This window comes from Odocoileus virginianus, chromosome 32 (assembly GCF_023699985.2).
Source record: "Odocoileus virginianus isolate 20LAN1187 ecotype Illinois chromosome 32, Ovbor_1.2, whole genome shotgun sequence".
Taxonomy (NCBI): Eukaryota; Metazoa; Chordata; class Mammalia; order Artiodactyla; family Cervidae; genus Odocoileus; species Odocoileus virginianus.
In genome coordinates this window covers 17,580,587-17,601,280 of record NC_069705.1, presented here as the reverse complement: position 1 = coordinate 17,601,280, position 20,694 = coordinate 17,580,587, and the positions used below count along the sequence as shown (strand labels likewise).

Below are 20,694 nucleotides of genomic sequence, written 5' to 3'. Positions count from 1 at the left end.
TTTCTTCTAAACTCCACCTTTTTTGTCTCCAGGACCCTACTGGGACCACAAACTGAACATGCCTAAATCTTGAAGCATCTGCTCCCTGTCAACCAGTTCCTCTGCCTGTTCTTGGTATTTTACTAATGGTCTTTCTATGAATGGTATCATCTTTCTCCCAGTCCCTCCTGCTGGAAACATCAGGCCTAGTTTTGACTCTTCCCTTCCCCTCAAGCCCTACATTCAATGAGCTCACAAATTCTGCAAGTTCATTTTAATACAATTTTTCTTGCATGTGTTCCTTTCCATTCCCACTGCCACTAGCCTAGTCCAGGCCCTTTATGGACTTACACAAAGGATAGTGCCAGCCTCATTGCTGATCTCCATCCTACTCTCTACTTTTTTGCTACTTCCACCTTCATCTTCTAACCCCACTTTGGTGACATTTTCTCCTCTGACGATCTTCAATGATTCCTTGTTGCTCATCTTCTCATCCATTTATCAAGGTTCTCTTCAAACAGCACAACCTAATTTTCTACTGTCATCTTCCACTGCTCCCAGTCACTCAATAGTACCGGACGCCGCAGTGAACAAGAGGAACACACAGCACAAAAATGTGTAGGGTGTGCTCCCTGACTTTGAAAGGAGCAAAGCATATGGAAAAATATTTAGTGGCAGTGCAGCAAGTGTTCTAATAGACAAGCTTTCTTGAAATTCAAGATGGTTTTAGGAAAATAAGTGTCAGTGTCACTTTTAGATAACCATGGACTAATTTAAGTAAAAGGAATGGTATCCTATGTAGGGTAGCTCACAGAATCTTGGGAGGACCAGTAATCTATATTCAGAAGTTAGGCAGCCAGAGTCACAGTGGCCAAAACCATGACTCTGAAATGGGCCAGTGAGGTCAGCATTACTGTCTTGGTGTTCTAATCATGATAGCTGGAAACCAACAAGAGGCACTAGGAGTGCAGCCAGGCTGTCCCTTGATTACAACTGCCATCACCTGCAACTAGGATGGATCCTCCTATCCCTGTCTCTTTGCATCACTGGTTTCTTGAATGGTCAGGAATGGGTGCATCTGATTGGCCAAGTCTGTCATGTGCCTCCTTCTTAGCTGCAAGGGAGCCTGGGAAGTCATGCACCTGGCATTTCCAGGTTCTATGTGGGGAGTTGGGCTTTGTCTCCAAGGCTTGTAAGGTTGGGATTCCTTAAACGTATGGAGCCTAGAGGTTGAACACGCAAAATGGACAAATGTTTGTTTATACAACTTAATGGGAATTGTTTGCATAAAATTTTTATGTAAAATCTAGATTTAATGACAGTGCTACCTACCATCTAGCATTTTTTTAAACTTCTCCTAAGACATTAAATAGCACTTAAAGTACACTGTATAAAATCTAGAAATGACTGTATACAATCATTCTTACCTTTAAAATGTTGACTTTGATCTTTATTGATGAGTCAACATGCTAAATTATTGTATCAATGGCAATGGCAAAAAAAGAGGGTATTTCTCAGAGTAGAGCATGATGGAAATCATTTTCTGTATCTACCTGTTTCCCTGGAGGTCAGATTCACCCAAAAATTCATGAAAAGGTTGAAGGCTTGAAAATCCTGCCTACCCATTTTTCACAAAAATGTTGGGGATTAAAATGTTACAGTGAGGGTTACAGGGCTCTTTTTAAATATAGATCTTAGTCTCAAAAATCACACAATCACATACCTTTGTCCTCATGCAGCCAAATTTGCTGTATAATATAACAGGAATATTACAAAACTGAAACAGAGAATACAGAAAATGATTGACACTAAGTAGAAAGTGACATACACAAGGTGAACACATAGTGTAGACCGCCTGATGTGACAAGGAATTATGGGAATACATATGCATTAGACTATGAAAGAAAAGTCTTCACAAAGGTGAAGCATTAGTCAAGCATTGTAAAATGAGTAGATTGCCATTAGTGTGTGTGATTACAGATGACCACAAATTTACCACTCTTCCCAATGATGGCTGAAGTCCAATTCACTCCCTCTTAAATCCTCTGTGACTTGCTTAACTGATATAACATAGCATTAGCGACATTCTAGAACTTCCAAGGTTAGGTCATAGGGCTTACACTGCCTGTCTGGGAATCCTGGAACAATCTCTGGGAGCCCTGAGCTTCCATCCAAGTCTATCAACTTGGAGACGGCCATGCTAGAGAGGCCACACGTGGGCAGTTTGGTTGACAGCCCCAGCTGAGCCCAGCCTTTCAGTCAGTCATCCCTGTCCAAGTGTCTGACACACAGACGATTGTTTTAGACTCACTAAACCAGCCCATCTGCCATATGAACACCACCAATTGATTTTTATCAATATCAACAGTAGAGTCATCCTTGCAAGCTCAGTCCTGCTCCAATTTCTGATCCACAAAATTGTGAAGTATAATAAAATGATTGCTAGGGTAAGCAACTGTTTTCAGGCAGTTTGTTATGTATCAATATATTACCAGATCATCAGGTTTAACAAGTGGGAAAGAACATTCAGCTAAAACATTCAGCTAACACATGCTCTTCAGCTCCAGTCAAGTTGAACTTTATCATTTCCCACATATACATGGTCATCTCTGCCCCACTGTACCTTCCACATCCTTTGACCTCCTCCACAATCCCAAATTCCAAATCCTACATACCTCTTTGTTTTCCCAGCAAACTGCTGGTTTCTGCTTCCTCTGAATTTGTATCCTTCCACCTCTCCAAAGCCTTGCTAGGATGGCACTGTCCCTTTTCCCCACAAGAGTACAAATTTGTGTCTACTGTCCCAATTAATTAGGAGTGCCCCTCCCACTCCCCAAAGTGTCCCATTCTAGTCAATAAATTATAGTCACTCTATGCTTCACATGCTGCTTTGAATCCCAGTTAGTTGTGTAGAATTCTCCCTCTTATGCTAGATTATTTGGTTATTTGAAGAAACCAAGTATTATAGCTTTCCTTCCTACTGAGCACCTACACCACACTGCCTCATGTATCTGAGCCTTCACTAGCAACTTGGGTGATCAACTTGCAGGCTAGATTGAGCTGAAGACTAATGAGAAAGAAGACTAACACTTGGAAAAGGTTATTTCCAGGTTGGTTTACTCTGGAACCAGAAAAAAGGCAGTGTAGCAGGCTCCTGAGATAAAAGGAAACCCACCAGGTCAGCAGAGCCCAGGACTGCAGGCCACGACCTTTTGGCTGGTGGAGGAGATAGGCAGTGATTATGTCAGTTCAGGTCCAGGTTTTTAGACCCTGTTTTCTCGACATGACAGATATATAACCTGGTTACTAGCGACAGTTTTCTTCTGTTGAGACTGGACCTACTTAATCCATCAGTGCAGTGGCAACCTGGCCATGGCTAACCAGAAAGACATTCAGTAAAAGCTTAATGACAGAAGTCAGTAGCACTAAGTCACTATGGAAAGCCATGGAAAAATGTAACCAGCTTACCTAACCTAGCTGGTAAAGGCTAATGGAAATAAAATGCTAAAAACTTATGATTTCTCAACCATTATATTCACTAAATGTTTCTATTAAGTCTCTGGTCTTATAAAAGCAAATCTCTCTTCTCCTCCATAAGGCCTTAAGCCTACTTAATGTAGCTCACTTTGGCCATCTGACCCTTCAATCTGAAATATTCTTAGAAAATGAACTGTTACCCATTAACTCATAACAAATTTTATAAGAAGAAAAGACTGTGATTTTATTTTCAGATTTTTGGAAATAGTTTTCAAAAAAATAAAATGACAAGAACACATACAAAAATTGCAACCAGTCATTTAACTATGAGCTCTTAGCAGAGGAAAGGACTTTTGAAGTATTTGAGTCCCTCTCCTTCTGAAAGCCAGGATCACCTCTCAAAAGTCCCTCACACAACCAGCCTTCTCAAATCTTTCCCAAATTTGATGAACTTCATCTCTTAAAAGTTAACAGGAATCATTTAAAATCATTTAGAACAAAAGAAAGAATAAAATACAGGAGGCATGCCTCTTACGTTATATGTTTTTAGAGAAAACTCACATCCTTGAAACAGCTTTGCAATATGCAGAGCACAGTACTGGCTTCATAAAAAACAAAATGACTCTGTACTTGCATTCTTTAGACGTGAAGAGCAGCTGTCATCTTCCTCTATAAAAATTAGCAAGCAATATTCATTCAGGTACATTTGTTTAACTGTACTTCATATAGTTTTATACTTGGGATGAGGCTAAAACAAAACACAAAAACCAGCCAGCCCAGAGCTATTAATAAAACAAATAGTAATTACTGAGAGATGTGCCCAAGTGAAAAATCAATCCTGAATAACAAAACAAGATTCTAATTACATAAATAAGCTGACCAAAAATTTCCACACCTGGAAGATTCTGATTACGATAAAGAAATATGTAAAATGGGAACAGTAAGTAAACGTGATGATTTGGTTCCTTTCTGAAGGTCTACTGGTCGAGCTGCCAGCCATACAAGTCTCTGGGTTCTCAACGAAGTGTGACCAGTTCTTCTGAAGAGGTAGGATGAATAGCAACCGTGTTGTCAAAGTCAGATTTTGTTGCTCCCATTTTCACTGCAACTGCAAAACCCTGCAGCATTTCATCACATCCAATTCCCTGCATATGGATTCCAACCACCTGCAAAAGAAAAGAAAAAAATTTTGTACCACCACAATTCCATGAGCCAATTCCTTGTGATAAATCTTCTGGGTGCGTGTGCACACGCACACACATATTTGTACACTAATGATTTTTTTATTAGTCATGAGAGATACCTGGTATTTACAAACCTCTAAAAAAACTTACATCTCTAACCCTGATATAGCATAAAGCAGCCTACATGGCCCTGCATAATTCTGCCCTAACATCCCTCCACTGCCCACCTCACTCAGCTCTCCCAAAGGCTCTCTGCTTTCCAGCCTCACCAGCTTTCCTCCCAGCCTGAGTACTCACCACGCTCTCTGCTGACGGAACACAGGCTGTTCCCTCTGTCTGGACACTCTTTCCTCCCCTCTCGAGTGTTAAGCCATCTTCAGATGGCCACACCTGCCTTTCTGACCAAGTTAAACCATCCATCATGTGAGCACTCAGTCCCAGTATTACTCCACCATGGTTCTATCACAACTGCAAAGTTGTATTACTTGGGGACTGGACAATTACAGTCTGTCTTTCCCTACAGACACTGATCTCTAGATGGAGGGGACCCTGTCCACTTTTGCTTTCCACTCTATCCATCTGGCCTAGCACAGAGATAGCTCTTAGAGGCACTCAACCCACACGTGCTGGCTGACTGCACAGATGACCATCGAGAGGCATTTGTTTCAAATCACACTTTCCAATGAGGTTTCTAAATATATTTAAAAACTAGTTAATGTTCATCTAAATATATTTAAAAACTAGTTAATGTTCATCTCCAGCAAATATTTTTAGGGTAAGTAGTTTGCTGAAAGACAAAGTTAGAGAATATAAAGTTTCACCACAAAAATATTGTGCTTCAAAACAAATCAGCAATATACTTAGTATAACTGAACAGTACACTTAAAGATGGTTAAGATGCAAATTTTATGTTACATATACATATTTTTAACAGTTGAGAAAAACTATATCTCAATATAAGACAAAGAAATCCCAAATCATATACTGTATATATTCAACATGGCTAAATTTTTAGATACTGTGATCTAAACTGAATTCACAAACAGCTTCTGGTGATGGCATGAGTCTTAAGCTATTTCTGTTCATATCCCAGTTCTTAGCCTTTAGCTGACTATCAGGTAATGTTACCAATGATAAATGGTATAAAGAAATAATGGGTATGAAGAGGTAAGTAAGGACCTCACTGTTTCAATAACTAGACATCTCAGGCTACTGAGAACATTCAGGGAAAGAAACAGCAACTTTTATTTTGCTGCCAAACTACTTACTTCTCTTCATACTGATTCTCTGCCTCTGTTAACTGTCAGTGACATTGATTTTTATAAGCCAGGGCCTGCCTTGTGGCTTTCAGTGTAAGGGACACAGATTCAGATACAAACTATGTCCTGTCTAATAAGAAAAGATGGAAACTACATCTGAATCTTCAGGTATCACTTCTCACAGAGCCATGTTCCCAAGGCATATTGCTAAGTTCTACCTTAATATTTAACTCAATTTATAGAAAAGCCCAATAAGCTGACCTAATATCAAAACAAAACCCATTTTTAAAGTTATTAAAAAAACCCAAAACACCAAACTGTTCAACTTGAAACCAAAATCACAATGAAATACCACTTCACATCCACTAGGATGGCTACAATAAAAAAAAAAAAACAATAACAAGTGTTGGTGAAGGTAAAGAGGACCAGCAACCCTTGTATGTTGCTATAGGGAACATAATATGGTGCAGTCACTTTGGAAAATAGTTTGGCAGTTCCTCAAAACGTTAAACCATAAAAGATAATTGATTATCTCAGAACATTTTGCTAAATAAACTTCTTCCTCACTGATTGGTTATGTTAAATCTAAATTTCTTACATTAAATTCTTGCACTTACCAATATTTCTGAGTTGCCTATCTGTTCTGGCCTATTGGTCAATGACATCCTTTTCCCCTTATGTTTTTCTTTTTTGGGCCAGACCATGTAGCCTGCGGGATCTTAGTTCTGCACCCAGACTCCAACAGTGAAAGAGCCAAGTCCTGACTATTGGACTGCTAGGGAATTCCTCTCCACCTTACATTTTCAAAGCAGTGGAACCTTCTTTCTATGTGAAATATTATGAATAACTCCAATATAGAGAGACAGATAAAAGTGCGACTGTGCTGGCTGAACCAGAAAAAGCTTAACGACTGGGTCTCTTCCCTTCCCACCTCACGAAAACATCCCCCACCCCTGCCAATCTTGAAGACACTCTTCAGCTTACTGGACTTGGCCCATACCTTTTCCTCTTTGTTGGCACAAACCATTTTCATCACACATTTTGTTTTCCTTTTGGTAACTGCATGATACATTGGCGTAAAGGTGGTAGAATAAGTCTTCACATTTTCTTTTCCATATTTATAAATGGCTTCATCTGTAAGGCAGGGGGGGGGGAAGCACCTATCAGAAACTGAAACAATTCCACTGAGCAGTCAGAGAGATGGCCAGAAATACATAACCTGAATCAAGTCATGAAGGAAAATTACTCGAAATGACAAGGAAGGACATTCTACAACATAAATGTCAATATCATGAAAGACAAACAACAGGCTAAGGAATTCTGTCTCTTGACTAAAGGAGACCAAAGAGGTATGAAAACTAAATATACTATACTATTCTAGAATAAATCCAAGACTTGGGGGAAAATGGTAAATATAAAATTATTTGAGGTAACTGGAGAAATTTGAATAAGGTCTAAAGTTTAGATAATATTGCATGTATTTAAATATTCTCATTTGAAACTGCTTCTGTAGGCAATGGCCTATTTCCTAAATAGGAAATAGATACTGAAGTATGCATATGCAAATAGCGAGAAAATGATAAAAGCAAAAATGTGATTGGCATACAGGAATCCTCTGGTGTTTCTGCAACTCTTTTTTAAATTTGAAATTAGTTAAAACTAAAAAGCTTTAAAAAGTCAGACAGATAAAATGGAGTGGGGAAAAGGAATTACACTTTCAAAGTAGTAACAGCTGGGGAAGAAACTGGAGATGTGATAAGAAGCTAGCTACTGGGCTGGCTCAAAAGTTCATTCAGGTGTTTCTGTAACATGTTATGGAAAAACTTGAATGAATTTTTTAGCCAACCCAATAAAAAGAAATATAATTTGTGGGGCTGAGATAGATTTAGTCAGCTGATAGACACCTAGCTAAAGTTAGCAGAGGATGGAAAGAAACCATAAATGACCTTCGTTTTTAACCACCTACCTTCTGTGAGTCCCACTGTTCCAATAGGGGGGTGGCTGAAGACCACTGTGGGGATATTGTCATAGTCTAATTTGGAATCTTCTTTGCACTCAAAAAGTCTATGGGCAAGTTTTCGGCCAGCAGCAATCGCAACTACAAAGATATTTTAAAATCAGTGTCTACCTCTTACACTGTTGGTGGGAATGCAAATTAGTACAGCCACTATGGAAAACAGTGTGGAGATTTCTTAAAAAGCTGGAAATAGAACTGCCATATGACCCAGCAATCCCACTTCTGGGCATACACACCAAGGAAACCAGGTCTGAAAGAGACACATGCACCCCAATGTTCATCGCAGCACTGTTTATAATAGCCAGGACATGGAAGCAACCCAGATGCCCATCAGCAGACGAATGGATGAGGAAGCTGTGGTACATATACACCATGGAATATTACTCAGCCATTAAAAAGAATTCATTTGAATCAGTTCTAATGAGATGGATGAAACTGGAGCCCATTATACAGAGCGAAGTAAGCCAGAAAGATAAAGACCATTACAGTATACTAACACATATATATGGACTTTAGAAAGATGGTAACGATAACCCTATGTGCAAAACAGAAAAAGAGACTCAGATGTATGGAACAGACTTGTGGACTCTGGGAGAAGGCGAGGGTGGAATGTTTCAGGAGAACAGCATTGAAACATGTATATTATCTAGGGTGAAACGGATAACCAGCTCAGGTTGGGTACATGAGACAAGTGCTCGGGCCTGGTGCACTGGGAAGACCCAGAGGGATCGGGTGGAGAGGGAGGTGGGAGGGGGGACTGGGATGGGGAGTACATGTAAATCCATGGCTAATTCATATCAATGTATAACAAAAACTACTGTAATGATGTAAAGTAATTAGCCTCCAACTAATAAAAATTAAAAAAAAAAATAAATAAAATAAAATAAAATCAGTGTCTAGCTTATTGTTCATTTTAACATAGCAGAATTGTTCTACTAATCATTTATTCATCTGGCTTAACACACAAGTTTAAGTTTTTCATCAATGCTCATTACAATATCCAGTTCAATATAATAAAGACCTATGGATGCCTAAATTAACAATCCAGAACAATTTGCTTATATGAATTCTACACATTCCATTACGATCCCCCCATATCCAAGAAACACATTTGCAAGTTCGCAAACATCGGGCAGTTACCTATTTTTTTTAATTAAACTTTTTATGTCATATGGGAATATAGCTTATTCAGGGCTTCCCTGGTGGCTCAGATGGTAAAGAATCCACCTGCAATGCAGGAGACCTGAGTTCAATCCCTGGGTTGGAGAGATCCCCTGGAGAAGGGAATGCCTTCACTATCCTTGCCCGGAGAATTCCATGGCCAGAGGACTCTGACAGGGGTTGCAAAGAGTTGGACACGACTGGGCAACTGAGCACCCGTGATAGCTGATTATCAATGTTGTGACAGCTTCAGGTGGACAGCAAAGGGACTGAGCCACACATATACATGTACCTGTCCTCTTCCAGGGGCAGCTACCTCTTAAAGAGGATGTTAGCTTTTTGATACAATATTTACGGAGCAAACCATCTCAAGCATCTTCAGTTCTACTTTACAATCAGCTACTTCACAGGAATATTTTAAGTGTCTTTTAAAAATTATTTTTATTTCTTATTAAGTTTTTAAAAAGTTTACCTTCCTTAGCCTGTTTTTATTCCTAACAGTCTTTTAGAACCCATGCCTGAGTTCAATATAAGCACTGGTTTTTAATTTTATTGACTTCAAATTGACAAAAAGTTTTTTTTCCAAAGTAAGGCATCAGCAGGATATCGAAGAAATTTTCTTCACTTCGACAAAACTTTTGGCTGTTCAATTAAGTTATGAAGTCTTTGAAACTTTGCTTGTTTTGCTTTTGTTGAGAGAGCTTCCTAAAGGAGGTGAAAGGCTTTGGGTGTGTGACCAAGGAAGTTTCCATTGCGAGTAAGAACTGGGCCATTGTGGAAAGGCTGGTGAGGCCCCAGAGGGGAGAGAATGAAGCTGATGGGAGGGATGCTGCTAACAGAAGCGGGTAGAGAGCCTGAAACAACACCAGTTAACTCAGGCAATAGGCTGAGGCATGGGATTCAGGGGATGGGGATCAATCTTAGTTGTATCAAGACTAAATAGTCAGGGCAGGATATTGGGAGATTGGGATTAACATATACACACCACTATATATAAAACAGAAGGCAGAGAAGGGGACGACAGAGGATGAGATGGTTGGATGGCATCACCAACTTGATGAACATGAGTTTGAGCAAGCTCTAGGAGTTGGTGATGGACAGGGAAGCCTGGTGTGCTGCAGTTCGTGGGGCTGCAAACAGTCGGACACGACTGAGCAACTGAACTGAACTGAATATACTATAAAGCACGAGGAACTGTTCTCAGTACTCTGTAATGACCTATATGGAAAAAGAATCTGAAACAGACTGTATATATGTATAACTGATTCACTTTGCTGTACACCTGAAACTAATACAAAAGTGTAAATCAATTATACCCCAATAAAAATTTTTTAAAAGACTAAATAGTATGTAAGAAATATATAAGATTAAAATATATATTTTCTTATAAAAATATAAGAAAGCCACTCTAAATCACTACTCCCAAGGCCACGTCCTTCCACGAACACAACTCAGATTCTAATTTCCAGCACTGTTCAGAGGGTGACTGTATTATCGGTACAAAAGTTTCAGTCTTCACTAAGCATTTTTAAAATCTTTTAATAAAGAAAATTGAATACTACTAAAAGCATTCTCCAAGTAAAAATGGAACTTATTCAGAAAATGTCAGGTACGCAACCAACATCCATTTCAAAACATTTTTATCATAAAGACAACTCATCTTTTTAACTTTGCTTGAGCTGATTTGACTGTAGAAAGCACAACAGTTTTCTATAACACACAGAGCCTCCCTTGCCCCCCCCAGAAGAAGAAACATTACCTGGAGTAAGAAGAGCTTTTCCACACACATCCCCAACTGCATAGACACCTTTTACAGTAGTATTCTGGAATTCATCTACTATGATGTGACCTTTGTCATCAGTTTGAATCCCCTAAAATTGTAAAGGGACATCAGGTAAGTATTTGGCCCATCTACAAAAAAAAAAAACAGCTGATATCTCTGGATCCGCCTCACTCCAGGCACCTCTTCAGCCTGAATCTCTAAGAAACCACAAGACTCAACCACAGGATGAAAAGCATCCTTGCAAGTTGGCAAGTTGGGTATCTTTCATTGGACTTAAAAGGTAAGTACTTTATCCAATTTTGAGGAGTTTTAACAGGATTTGCCTTTGCGCTGTATGATCCAGTGGGCCAGGCAAGCCTGAGAAGGAATCACTGAGCTGTCAGACTTGAAACTGGCACCCCCGTGGAGCCCATCCAAGACAGTGATTTTTAATTTTCCCCTGGAGGCACTGCTCCTGAAGCATGCTGGCTCATACGACAGACGGGCACAGCGTGAAGCAGTAATCAAAAGCAGGTTTCATTGAAGTTTAGTTTCATCTTTAAAAAACCCAAGCAAAATTTGTATTCTACTCTAAAACATATCAATGCTGCCTTTAACCAAAATTTTTTGCCTATACGTCAAGTTGAATTTTTGCTCCAAAGAGATGTGTGATGCTCATCTTGTGGTTTTGCAGATCCCAGGTGTATATATCCCCAAATGAGAAGTAGAGAGGCAGCAGGCTTAGGGAGAAGGTAGTGTTGTGAAAAGTACAGCCTTTGGAACATGGAGATCTGGGTTGAAGTCCCAGCTCTGCCACTTAACTATTAATAGTTATGAGACCTTCCATTTATCGACAAACACTTGGGACTTCTAAATGAGGCATTAATGTAGTCACTGTGGATACAGTGGTAAATAACACAGACATCTCTATTCCCTGCAGAGTTTACAAGCCTGGGGGACAATTTCTTATCTCTGTGCCCCTGGGCTCCTCATCCTTACCCCTAAAACAGTTGTTGGCAAGAATAAAGTAGGTTAGTATAGCACAGCGAACTTGTCTCAATACACTGCAATGACCTATATGAGGAAAGAATCTAACACAAAGAGTGGATGTATGTATACATAAAACTGATTTACTTTTCTGTACAGCAGAAACTAATAGAAAATTGTAAATCAACTCTACGCCAATGAAGTTTTTTTTAAAGATCAAAGTAGGCTAATACCATGTTGCCAAGACTTATGCAGAGTAATCATTCAATGTGCAGTCTAAAAATATATCAACACTGAACTGAGGGAACATTTTTGCCTCATTTTTTTAAAATTCAGCAAATATAGTTGAAAATTGGACTGGCAATGCTTAGGTCTGTACAATGGCACAACATCTCTTGAAAGGTGAAAAACTGGATGAATAGCTTCATTAATGTAAAAATAGATTACAAATTTTACTAAGTTTCACTGAATAATAAGATTAAAATTGAGTAAAACATGTCCCTGGATATTTTATTCTTTTTAATTATAAAAAATGCCTTTTAGTGAAACGAAAAAGGGATGGAACTTAAAACAGATACTAATATTAGAATATAAACCAAACTGTCACACACTACTCAAGAGGCTCCATCAAATACATAGTGAAAGTCACTCAGTCGTGTCTGATTCTTTGCCACCCCACATAAACCTCTACCGAATATATAAAATATTCTATTATTACTAGTAGAAGAGTACAGCATATCACAATAATTATCATTATCCTCACCATCAGTAGCAGCTGATTAACATTTGCTGAGTTCATATTATAGGCCAGCTTCTAGGCAAGTTATTTTGCATGCACTTCCTCATTTACTTTCTCTCTAACCCAATGTGACAAGTACTATTTTTATTTCCATATTTCTATGAAGCAGTTGAAACTTAAACAGTAGCTAAGCAACTTGCCTAAGGCCATGAAACTGGTATAAGGTTCAAAATTGGATCAAACACTGGGACCCACACCCCAGGCTACTGTACCAGACTGTCCTTTAAAACTTAAAAGGACACGTAAGAATGATGGCACTGGTAGGTCAGCTTCACATGCGTACCCATCCCTGAGTGCCACAATGTCCCGGACAAGCCACACACCCATCCATCACGATAAGAGCTGCAGATGGGAAGGAATAATTATTGGGCTTTAAAGAGACAGGTATCAGAGGATGAAGGAAATCTGTAAGGAGGAGGCTAGTCAGGAAATAGCAAGACAACGACCTGATCTAGAGTGAGGACACTAGAAATGGAAAAAACAAAAAACTTTTAAAAACTTTCAAAGGCAGAAGCAATGGGACTTGATGACAAATTAGACACATGAAATGAAAAGAATCGAACAGAACCCACTCAAGTTTTGGGGGGTCTGGGACAGGATCAGGGGAAACCACAAGACTACCAACTGATTCAAGAATGTTTTAGGCAAGAAGGGAGGTCAAAAAGTTCAAACTTCTGGTTATAACATAAGTATGAGGGATGCAATGCACAAGATGACTATAGACAACACTGCTATGAAGAGTGTATGTAAATTCCGAGTTCCCAACATACAGAGAAAAAATTTTTCCTTTTTTCTTTCCTACTTTCTTTTTCTTGTATCTATATGAGGAGATGGATGTGAGCTGACCCTTCTGTGGTAATCATTTCACAATACACGTAAATCAAGTCATCATGCTGTATTCACTGAACTTACACAGTGATATACATCAACTATTTTTCAATAAAACTGGGGTGAGGGGAAGAAGGTCATAGGCAGACTAGGTCACTTACCAGTTTGTTTAAATTCAGGCCCCTGGAGTTTGGGTCCCGCCCAATGGCCCAGAGCAGGCAGTCAACATCTGTAACAGTGGTGAAGGTGGGTTCCCTACCAGGAATCGAAGTAACCATGCGGAGTTCCAGGCCCGAAGAAGTTTTTTTAACGTCCCTGACCTATCGGCAAATACAAGTTATTAACTGGGGGTGTGGGGAATGGGAAGGAAAGCAAATAAACAGGAAACTAGAATTCTTAACATTTAAAAACTCTCCACTGAATCCTGCAAATGAGTCAGGATTCAGTGTGTGTGCTCAGTCGTGTCCGACTCTTTGAGACCCCATGGACTGTAGCTCGCCAGGCTCCTCTGTCTGTGGAATTTTCCAGGTAAGAATACTGGAGTGGGTTGCCATTTCATTCTCTAGGGGATCTTCCTGACCCAGGGATCGAACCCACATCTTCTGCTTGGCAGGCAGACTCTTTACCACTGAGTCGCTTCTACTTCTGCCCAAAGGCCACCCACACTAGAATTCTCTGGAGCCAAGACAGTATCCTCAGTGACCCCAAATCAGACAGTCAGTGGCCAGAAATGTCAACTCATGCCAAGACCCTAACACTTCAGCTTAAAAACAAAGTATTTTAAAGTGTACTTCAAAGCTGTGATAAAATTTTAAATCACAAATCTAAGCACAGTGATTGCAACTGGATTTGGGGGAGGAAATGGGCTGTAGCAGCTTCATTAAGAATTTTCTAAACTGCACAATCCTTGCTTCTCCCAGGACACTCTTAGGATTGGGGAGGAGGGTAAGATTAGGTAAGGAGGGTGAAGGACATATAGTTTCGTGAGAGTCCCAAGGGGATTCTGATGTTGACTTTCACCACCAGTCCAGACTTCATCATTTACAAAGCAACTTCACATTTATTATTTTACTTATGATACAGCCTATGCTGAAAGGACAAAGCTTTGCAGGGGTGGAAATCATTTTTATAAGGCTCATACTCAGGGAAAAAAAGTCTGACAAGTAGGTGATTCCCTGAGAATAAAAAAATATATATGTATACACAGTCACTTTGTCATTGTTTTCATCTACAAAACTCAATGATATGCTTTCAAAAGAGATTCCATAATAATATTTCCTGAAAAAAGTATAAACCTGAAAAATAAGGATGTTCAGTGAAGACTTTGGTTTTTTAAAAACATTTATTATTTTATCTATCGTATATTCATCTAGTTGTTCTGGGTCTTAGCTTGCTGCATGCAGGATCTTCGATCTTTATTGTGGCATGTGGGACCTAACTCCCTGACCAAGGATTGAATGCAGGCCCTCTCTACTGGGAGTGCAGTCTTAGCCACTGGACCATCAAGGAGATCCCCAATGAGAACTTGGAGCACAAAAATTATAGTTTTCATCCCAACTAAACTAAATTCAACTACCAGATTCCTAATCTTTTATACCTTAGATTTCATTAAAACATCGATGTGAAATACAGCCTCTTAGGATAAAGAAAAGACTTGGAAGCACTCTAGAAAGGAATAAACCGACTGGGGTAGATGTAATTTGTGTTGATAAAACTAGTGGGGTGCAGGACAGATAGACGACCCAGGGTGGTAAGCTCACCCAGGGCTCAGTCGTACCTGGGAGTACTTCAGCACCTCAATGCCAGCATTCTCCAGCTCTTCAGTACAGTTGGAACTGATTATTGAATCAAAAGTTCTAAGCACCTGTATACAGAGGCAGCCGAGGGATGGGTGGCAAGAAAGAATAAAACTTGATTAAGGATAACGCTACAAACCTGGGAGGAAATTTCAGTATCAATCCCCCTCTTTCTTCTTCATTCATGGCCACACTGTGAGGTTTTTTTTAACCATTTTTAAAAACTAAAATATAGTTAATTTACAACGTTGTACTAGTTTAGGTGTACAGTAGAGTGAGTCAGTTATACGTACACATTCCTCTTAAATATTTATTTGGCTCTTCTGCATCTTTCGTTGTGCCAGGTGAACTGGGCTGCAGCATGTGGGTTCCAGCTCCCTGAGCAGGGATTGAACCTGGGCCCCCGGCACTGGGAGTGCATAGTCTTAGCGCCTGGACCACCAGGGAAGTCCCCGTGGTGAAAAACACATAACGTTAAATGTACCCATTTAACCATTTCTAAGGACACAGTTTGATGGTGTTATGTATATTCACATTGTTGTGCAACCAGAATCTTCCCCCTTGCAAAACTGAGACTCTGGGGTGGGGGAGGGATAAATTAGGAGGCTGAGATTAACACATGCACACTACTTTATGCAAAACAGATAACCCACAAAGACCTACTATATAACACAGGGAACTACACGCAATATTGTGTAATAACCTATAAGGGAAGAAAATTTGAAGAATACATATATGTATGTATACCTGAATCATTGCTGAACACTTGAAACTAACATGATACTGTAAATCAACTATACTTCACTTAAAAATAACAACTGAGACTCTGTACCCACTAGACAACTCCCCATTTCCTTTCCCCCAGTTCCTGGCAACGCCATTCCATTTTCTGTTTCTCTGAGCATAGGTACTCTAGATACCACATATGAGTGGAATCATATATTTATCTTTTTGTGATTGGCATGTTTCATTTACCATAATGTCCTCAAGTTTCATCATGTTGTAGCATGTGACAGAATGTCCTTCCTTTTAAAAGCTGAATAATATTCCATTTTGTATGGATATACCATACCTTTGTTTATCTATCCATGTGTGATCACACACTTGGGTTTCTTCTACCTCTTAGCTATCGTGAATAATGCTGTGACGAACATAGGTAAGCAAGTATCTTTGATGTTTCCTTTTAATGCAAAGAATGTACTAAATTTTGACTGAATGTTAATAATCCAATACTATCTGACCATATGAAATTGATTTTCCAAATAAGAAATTAACCTGGCAGTCTGCTCAATTTAACAATATTTATGTTTAAGACTGTATGCCTTATTAGGGCATCGGATACTACCCACTGCTTCATGACAGAAACACCAGCCAGGGTGCCCACTGTTCTCAACTAGCAGCTGGTGGCTGGGAAGAACATTGGTCCTAATCCTGCTTTCTATGCAGCTCCACGAGGAAGAGAATACACACTCTGCACCCTGTATTTATTGACAGCGTAAGAGGAAATGCTCCCTGTATTTTTTATTTTTTGACTGCGCTGGGTTTCACTGTTGCACATGGGCTTTCTCTAGTTGTGGTAGGCGGGGGCTACCCTCTAGTTGTGAAGCACAGGCTTAGTTGACCCAAGGCATGTGGAATCTTCCCAGACCAGGGATCAAAAAACCCAGTCCCCTGCACTGGCAGGCAAGTTCTTAACCATTCAACTGCCAGGGGAGTCCTCCCTGTAAAATTTTTAAAAGATTAACATCAAGAACAGATTTTACCTTATCATGCCGTATCATTATTGATGTCTTAGAGCCCAGGGCAGACAGGATGCCAGCTATCTCCACAGCGATGTAACCAGCACCAACAATGACACTGCGGCTACAAAAGCAGAGGGTTCAGATGGGTAAATAAGCTCACTGTAGAATAAATGTAGATTTACAGAAAAGCTAAGTATATCCCTGCCCAGGTTTTCCTAACGTTAACATCTTATATTCACAGCAGCACTATTCAGAATAGGCAAGACATGGAAACAAACTAAACATTCATTGATAGACGAATGGATAAAGAAAATGTGGTACACATATACTATGGAATACTACTCAGAACACAAAAAGAATGAAATGATGCCATTTGTAGCAACATGGATGCAACTAGAGGTTATCACACTAAGTGAAATAAGTCAGAAAGAGAAAAACAAAACCATGTGACATCACTTACATGTGAAATCTAAAATACAAAACAACTGAACTTATTAACAAAGCAGATATAGACTCACAGAGGACAGCCTTGTGGCTGTGGAGGGGGAGGTTGAAGGAATGGACTGGGAGTTTGGGGTTAGTAGATGTAGAGTGGATGGACACGGTCCTACTGTATAGCACATGGAACTATATTCAATGTCCTGGGATAAGTCATAAAGAAAACCAATACCAAACACAATGTATATATTGTGTAACGGGTCACTTTGCTGTACAGTGGAAATTAACACAACATTATAATTCAACTATACTTGAATTAAAAATAAAATAAAGTTAACATCTTATAAACTGTGGTTTCCACAGGACTGGAAAAGGTCACTTTTCATTCCAATCCCAAAGAAGGGCAATGCCAAAGAATGTTCTAACTACTTCATAACCGCACTCATCTCACATGCTAGCAAGGTAATTCTCAAAATCTTTCAAGCTAGGCTTCAACAGTAGGTGAACTGAGAATTTCCAAATGTAAAAGCTGGATTTAGAAAAGGCAGAGTAATCACAGATGAAATTGCCAACATATGCTAGATCACAGAAAAAGCAAGGGAATTCCAGAAAAACATCTACTTCTGCTTCACTGACTACACTAAAGCCTTTACCTGTGTGAATCACAACAAACTGTGGAAAATTCTTAAAGAGATGTGAATACCAGACCACCTTTCCTGCCTCCTGAGAAGCCTGTATGCAGGTCAAGAGGCAACAGTTAGAGCTGGACATGGACCAACAGGCTGGTTCAAAATTAGGAAAGGAGTATGTCAAAGCTGTATATTGTCACCCTGCTTATTTAACATATGCAGAGTACATCATGTGAAATACCAGGCTGGATGAAGCACAAGCTGGAATCAAGACTGCTGGGGGAAATATCAATAACCTCAGATATGCAGATGACACCACCCTTATGGCAGAAAACAAAGAGGAACTAAAGAGCCTCTTGATGAAGATGAAAGAGGAGAGTGAAAAAGCTGACTTAAAACTCAACATTCAAAAAAACTAAGATCATGGTATCTGGTCCCATCACATCATGGCAAATAGATGGGGAAACAATGGAAACAGTGACAGATTTTCTTTTCTTGGGCTCCAAAATCACTGCGGATGGTGACTGCAGCCATGAAATTAAAAAGACACTTGCACCTTGAAAGAAAAACTATGACAAACCTAGACAGCATATTAAAAGTAGAGACATTGCTTTGCTGACAAAGATCCATCTAGTCAAAGCTATGGTTTTCTCCACTAGTCATGTACAGATGTAAAAGTTGGACCTTAAAGAGTGGTCCAATAAGAATTGATGCTTTTGAACTGTGGTGTTGGAGAAGACTCTTGAGAGTCCCTTGGACTGCAAGGAGATCAAACCAGTCAATCCTAAAGGAAATCAGTCCTGAATATTCATTGGAAGGACTGATGCTAAAGCTCTAATACTTTGGCCACTTGATGCAAAGAGCCAACTCAGTGGAAGAGACCCTGATGCTAGCAAAGACTGAGAGCAAGAGGAGAAGGGGGCAATAGAGGATGAGATGTTTGACTCAACTGACAGGAGTTTGAGCAAACTTAGGGAGATAGTGAAGGACAGGGAAGCCTGGCGTGCTGCAGTCCATGGGGTTGCAAAGAGTCGGACACGACTGAGTGAACAACAAACAATGGTACAACTGTCAAAACTGACTCTGGTACATTACTGTTGACCAAACTCTAGACTTTATTCAGATTTCATCTGTCTTTCCATTCATCTCCTTTTTCTGTCCAATTCAGGGTAACATAATCATCTTAAGCAGAAAATTTCCTTCTGTAGAAGGAAAATATATTTTCAGGTGTTTAAAAAATTCCTTAGCTTTGTTTCTTCAGAGAGGATATAAAAAGCCTTTGAAGCTAGAGATGATTTCTTATGCAATGATCTTCACACCTAAAACTAAAATTGACATAGTTCTCACCATTATTATTCCCCTCTAGCTCAGTATTTCTCCTTGATCACTGTTAAATTCTATCAGTCTTTCCAAGATGATGAAAGGCCAATTTAAGCAAGCCATTTTAACTTGTAGGATAGATCTGCAATTAAACTAGATGTCCTGAATAAATTCTGATCTAAGAAAGCAACTTAAACACTAGTTTGGACGAAGGTCTGAGTCCACAATGGGGGAGCTAACCCCAGCCTCCGGTGCTTACTTCCCCACTGCAGCCTACAGAAAAAGTGCCCCCTCGGCCGCTTTTGGGGTTGGAGTTCTCTCAAGCTTCAAACACGGTTGTACTACTAGTACAAAGAAGTAAGCAATCAAGGGAGAAGAAAGGAAACCTTTCTTTAGTACCTTCTACAGGTAAGGTGGGCTTCCTTGGTAGCTCAGTTGGTAAAGAATCTGCCTACAATGCAGGAGATCTGGGTTTGATCCCTGGGTTGGGAAGATCCTCTAGAGAAGGAAATGGCAACCCACTGCAGTATTTTTGCCTGGAGAATCCCATGGACTGTAGCCTGCCAGGCTCCTCTGTCCATGGCGTCACAAGAGTTGGACACGACTTAGTCGCTAAACTACCACCACCACCACAGGGAAGGTATCGTGCTGTGAGTCCCAGCCTTTAGAGGGCTTCAGTCTGGATGGAGGATGTGGTATGAACCTGCACGGCTGGGGGGAGGCCGGAGCACGAATCCTGTGGAACACTGTGGGGCAGGGAGTTCTCCCCCCATGGTATGATCAGAGGTAAGAACTTTCTCATACAACCCAGCATACAAAAAGAGAAATGTCTAATTCAGAAACTAGGAAATAGCTCTTCTTCCCTTCCTACCGTCCCTTTTCCTATTATATGTTGACTCATTCCTTTGGGTCTTCGCTCCTGATCCCCTCCTTTTTTTTCTCCATCTTCTTTCTCGCCCAAACATTTCTTATTTAAGTCCTACTTTTGTTAAGCGTTGCACTGGACACCATGGGTAGCAATCCCCGCACTTGAGGAATTCTTGAGGGGAAACGTGCCCAGGGGTCCACTAAAGCACAGAGAACAACACTCAGTTCCTGCATGGGAGAGGGCACAGGAAATGCTCCTGACTCGAAGATGTATTCTCAGCAGAAAGGATATGTGAAAAACAGGTGAGAAATGACTTGGCTTCTTCAGAGAGGAGACCAAAAATCTTCAAGAAGCTCAGTGTTCCCCTCAGCTCCCACAGGCCCGTCTCGTCCACTTCTTACCACTAAAGTAACCACTGGAGACAAATCTTTTCATTTGCTTTGGTTTA

General features: G+C 40.0%; 1 protein-coding gene across 1 annotated transcript in view; it reads right to left on the bottom strand.

Annotated features, from left to right (window-relative positions):
* Window positions 1-3,674: 3,674 nt before the first annotated feature.
* GSR (glutathione-disulfide reductase) overlaps window positions 3,675-20,694 on the bottom strand; it is a 47,798-nt gene continuing 30,778 nt past the window's right edge. Inside the window, exons 7-13 of the mRNA XM_020879089.2 lie at window positions 17,013-17,112; window positions 15,231-15,317; window positions 13,615-13,773; window positions 10,837-10,948; window positions 7,866-7,997; window positions 6,900-7,033; window positions 3,675-4,622 (exon numbers count right to left, since the gene is read on the bottom strand). Of these exons, the coding sequence (XP_020734748.2) occupies window positions 4,473-4,622; window positions 6,900-7,033; window positions 7,866-7,997; window positions 10,837-10,948; window positions 13,615-13,773; window positions 15,231-15,317; window positions 17,013-17,112 (874 nt within the window). The 3' untranslated portion in view covers window positions 3,675-4,472. The remainder of the gene's footprint in view (window positions 4,623-6,899; window positions 7,034-7,865; window positions 7,998-10,836; window positions 10,949-13,614; window positions 13,774-15,230; window positions 15,318-17,012; window positions 17,113-20,694) is intronic.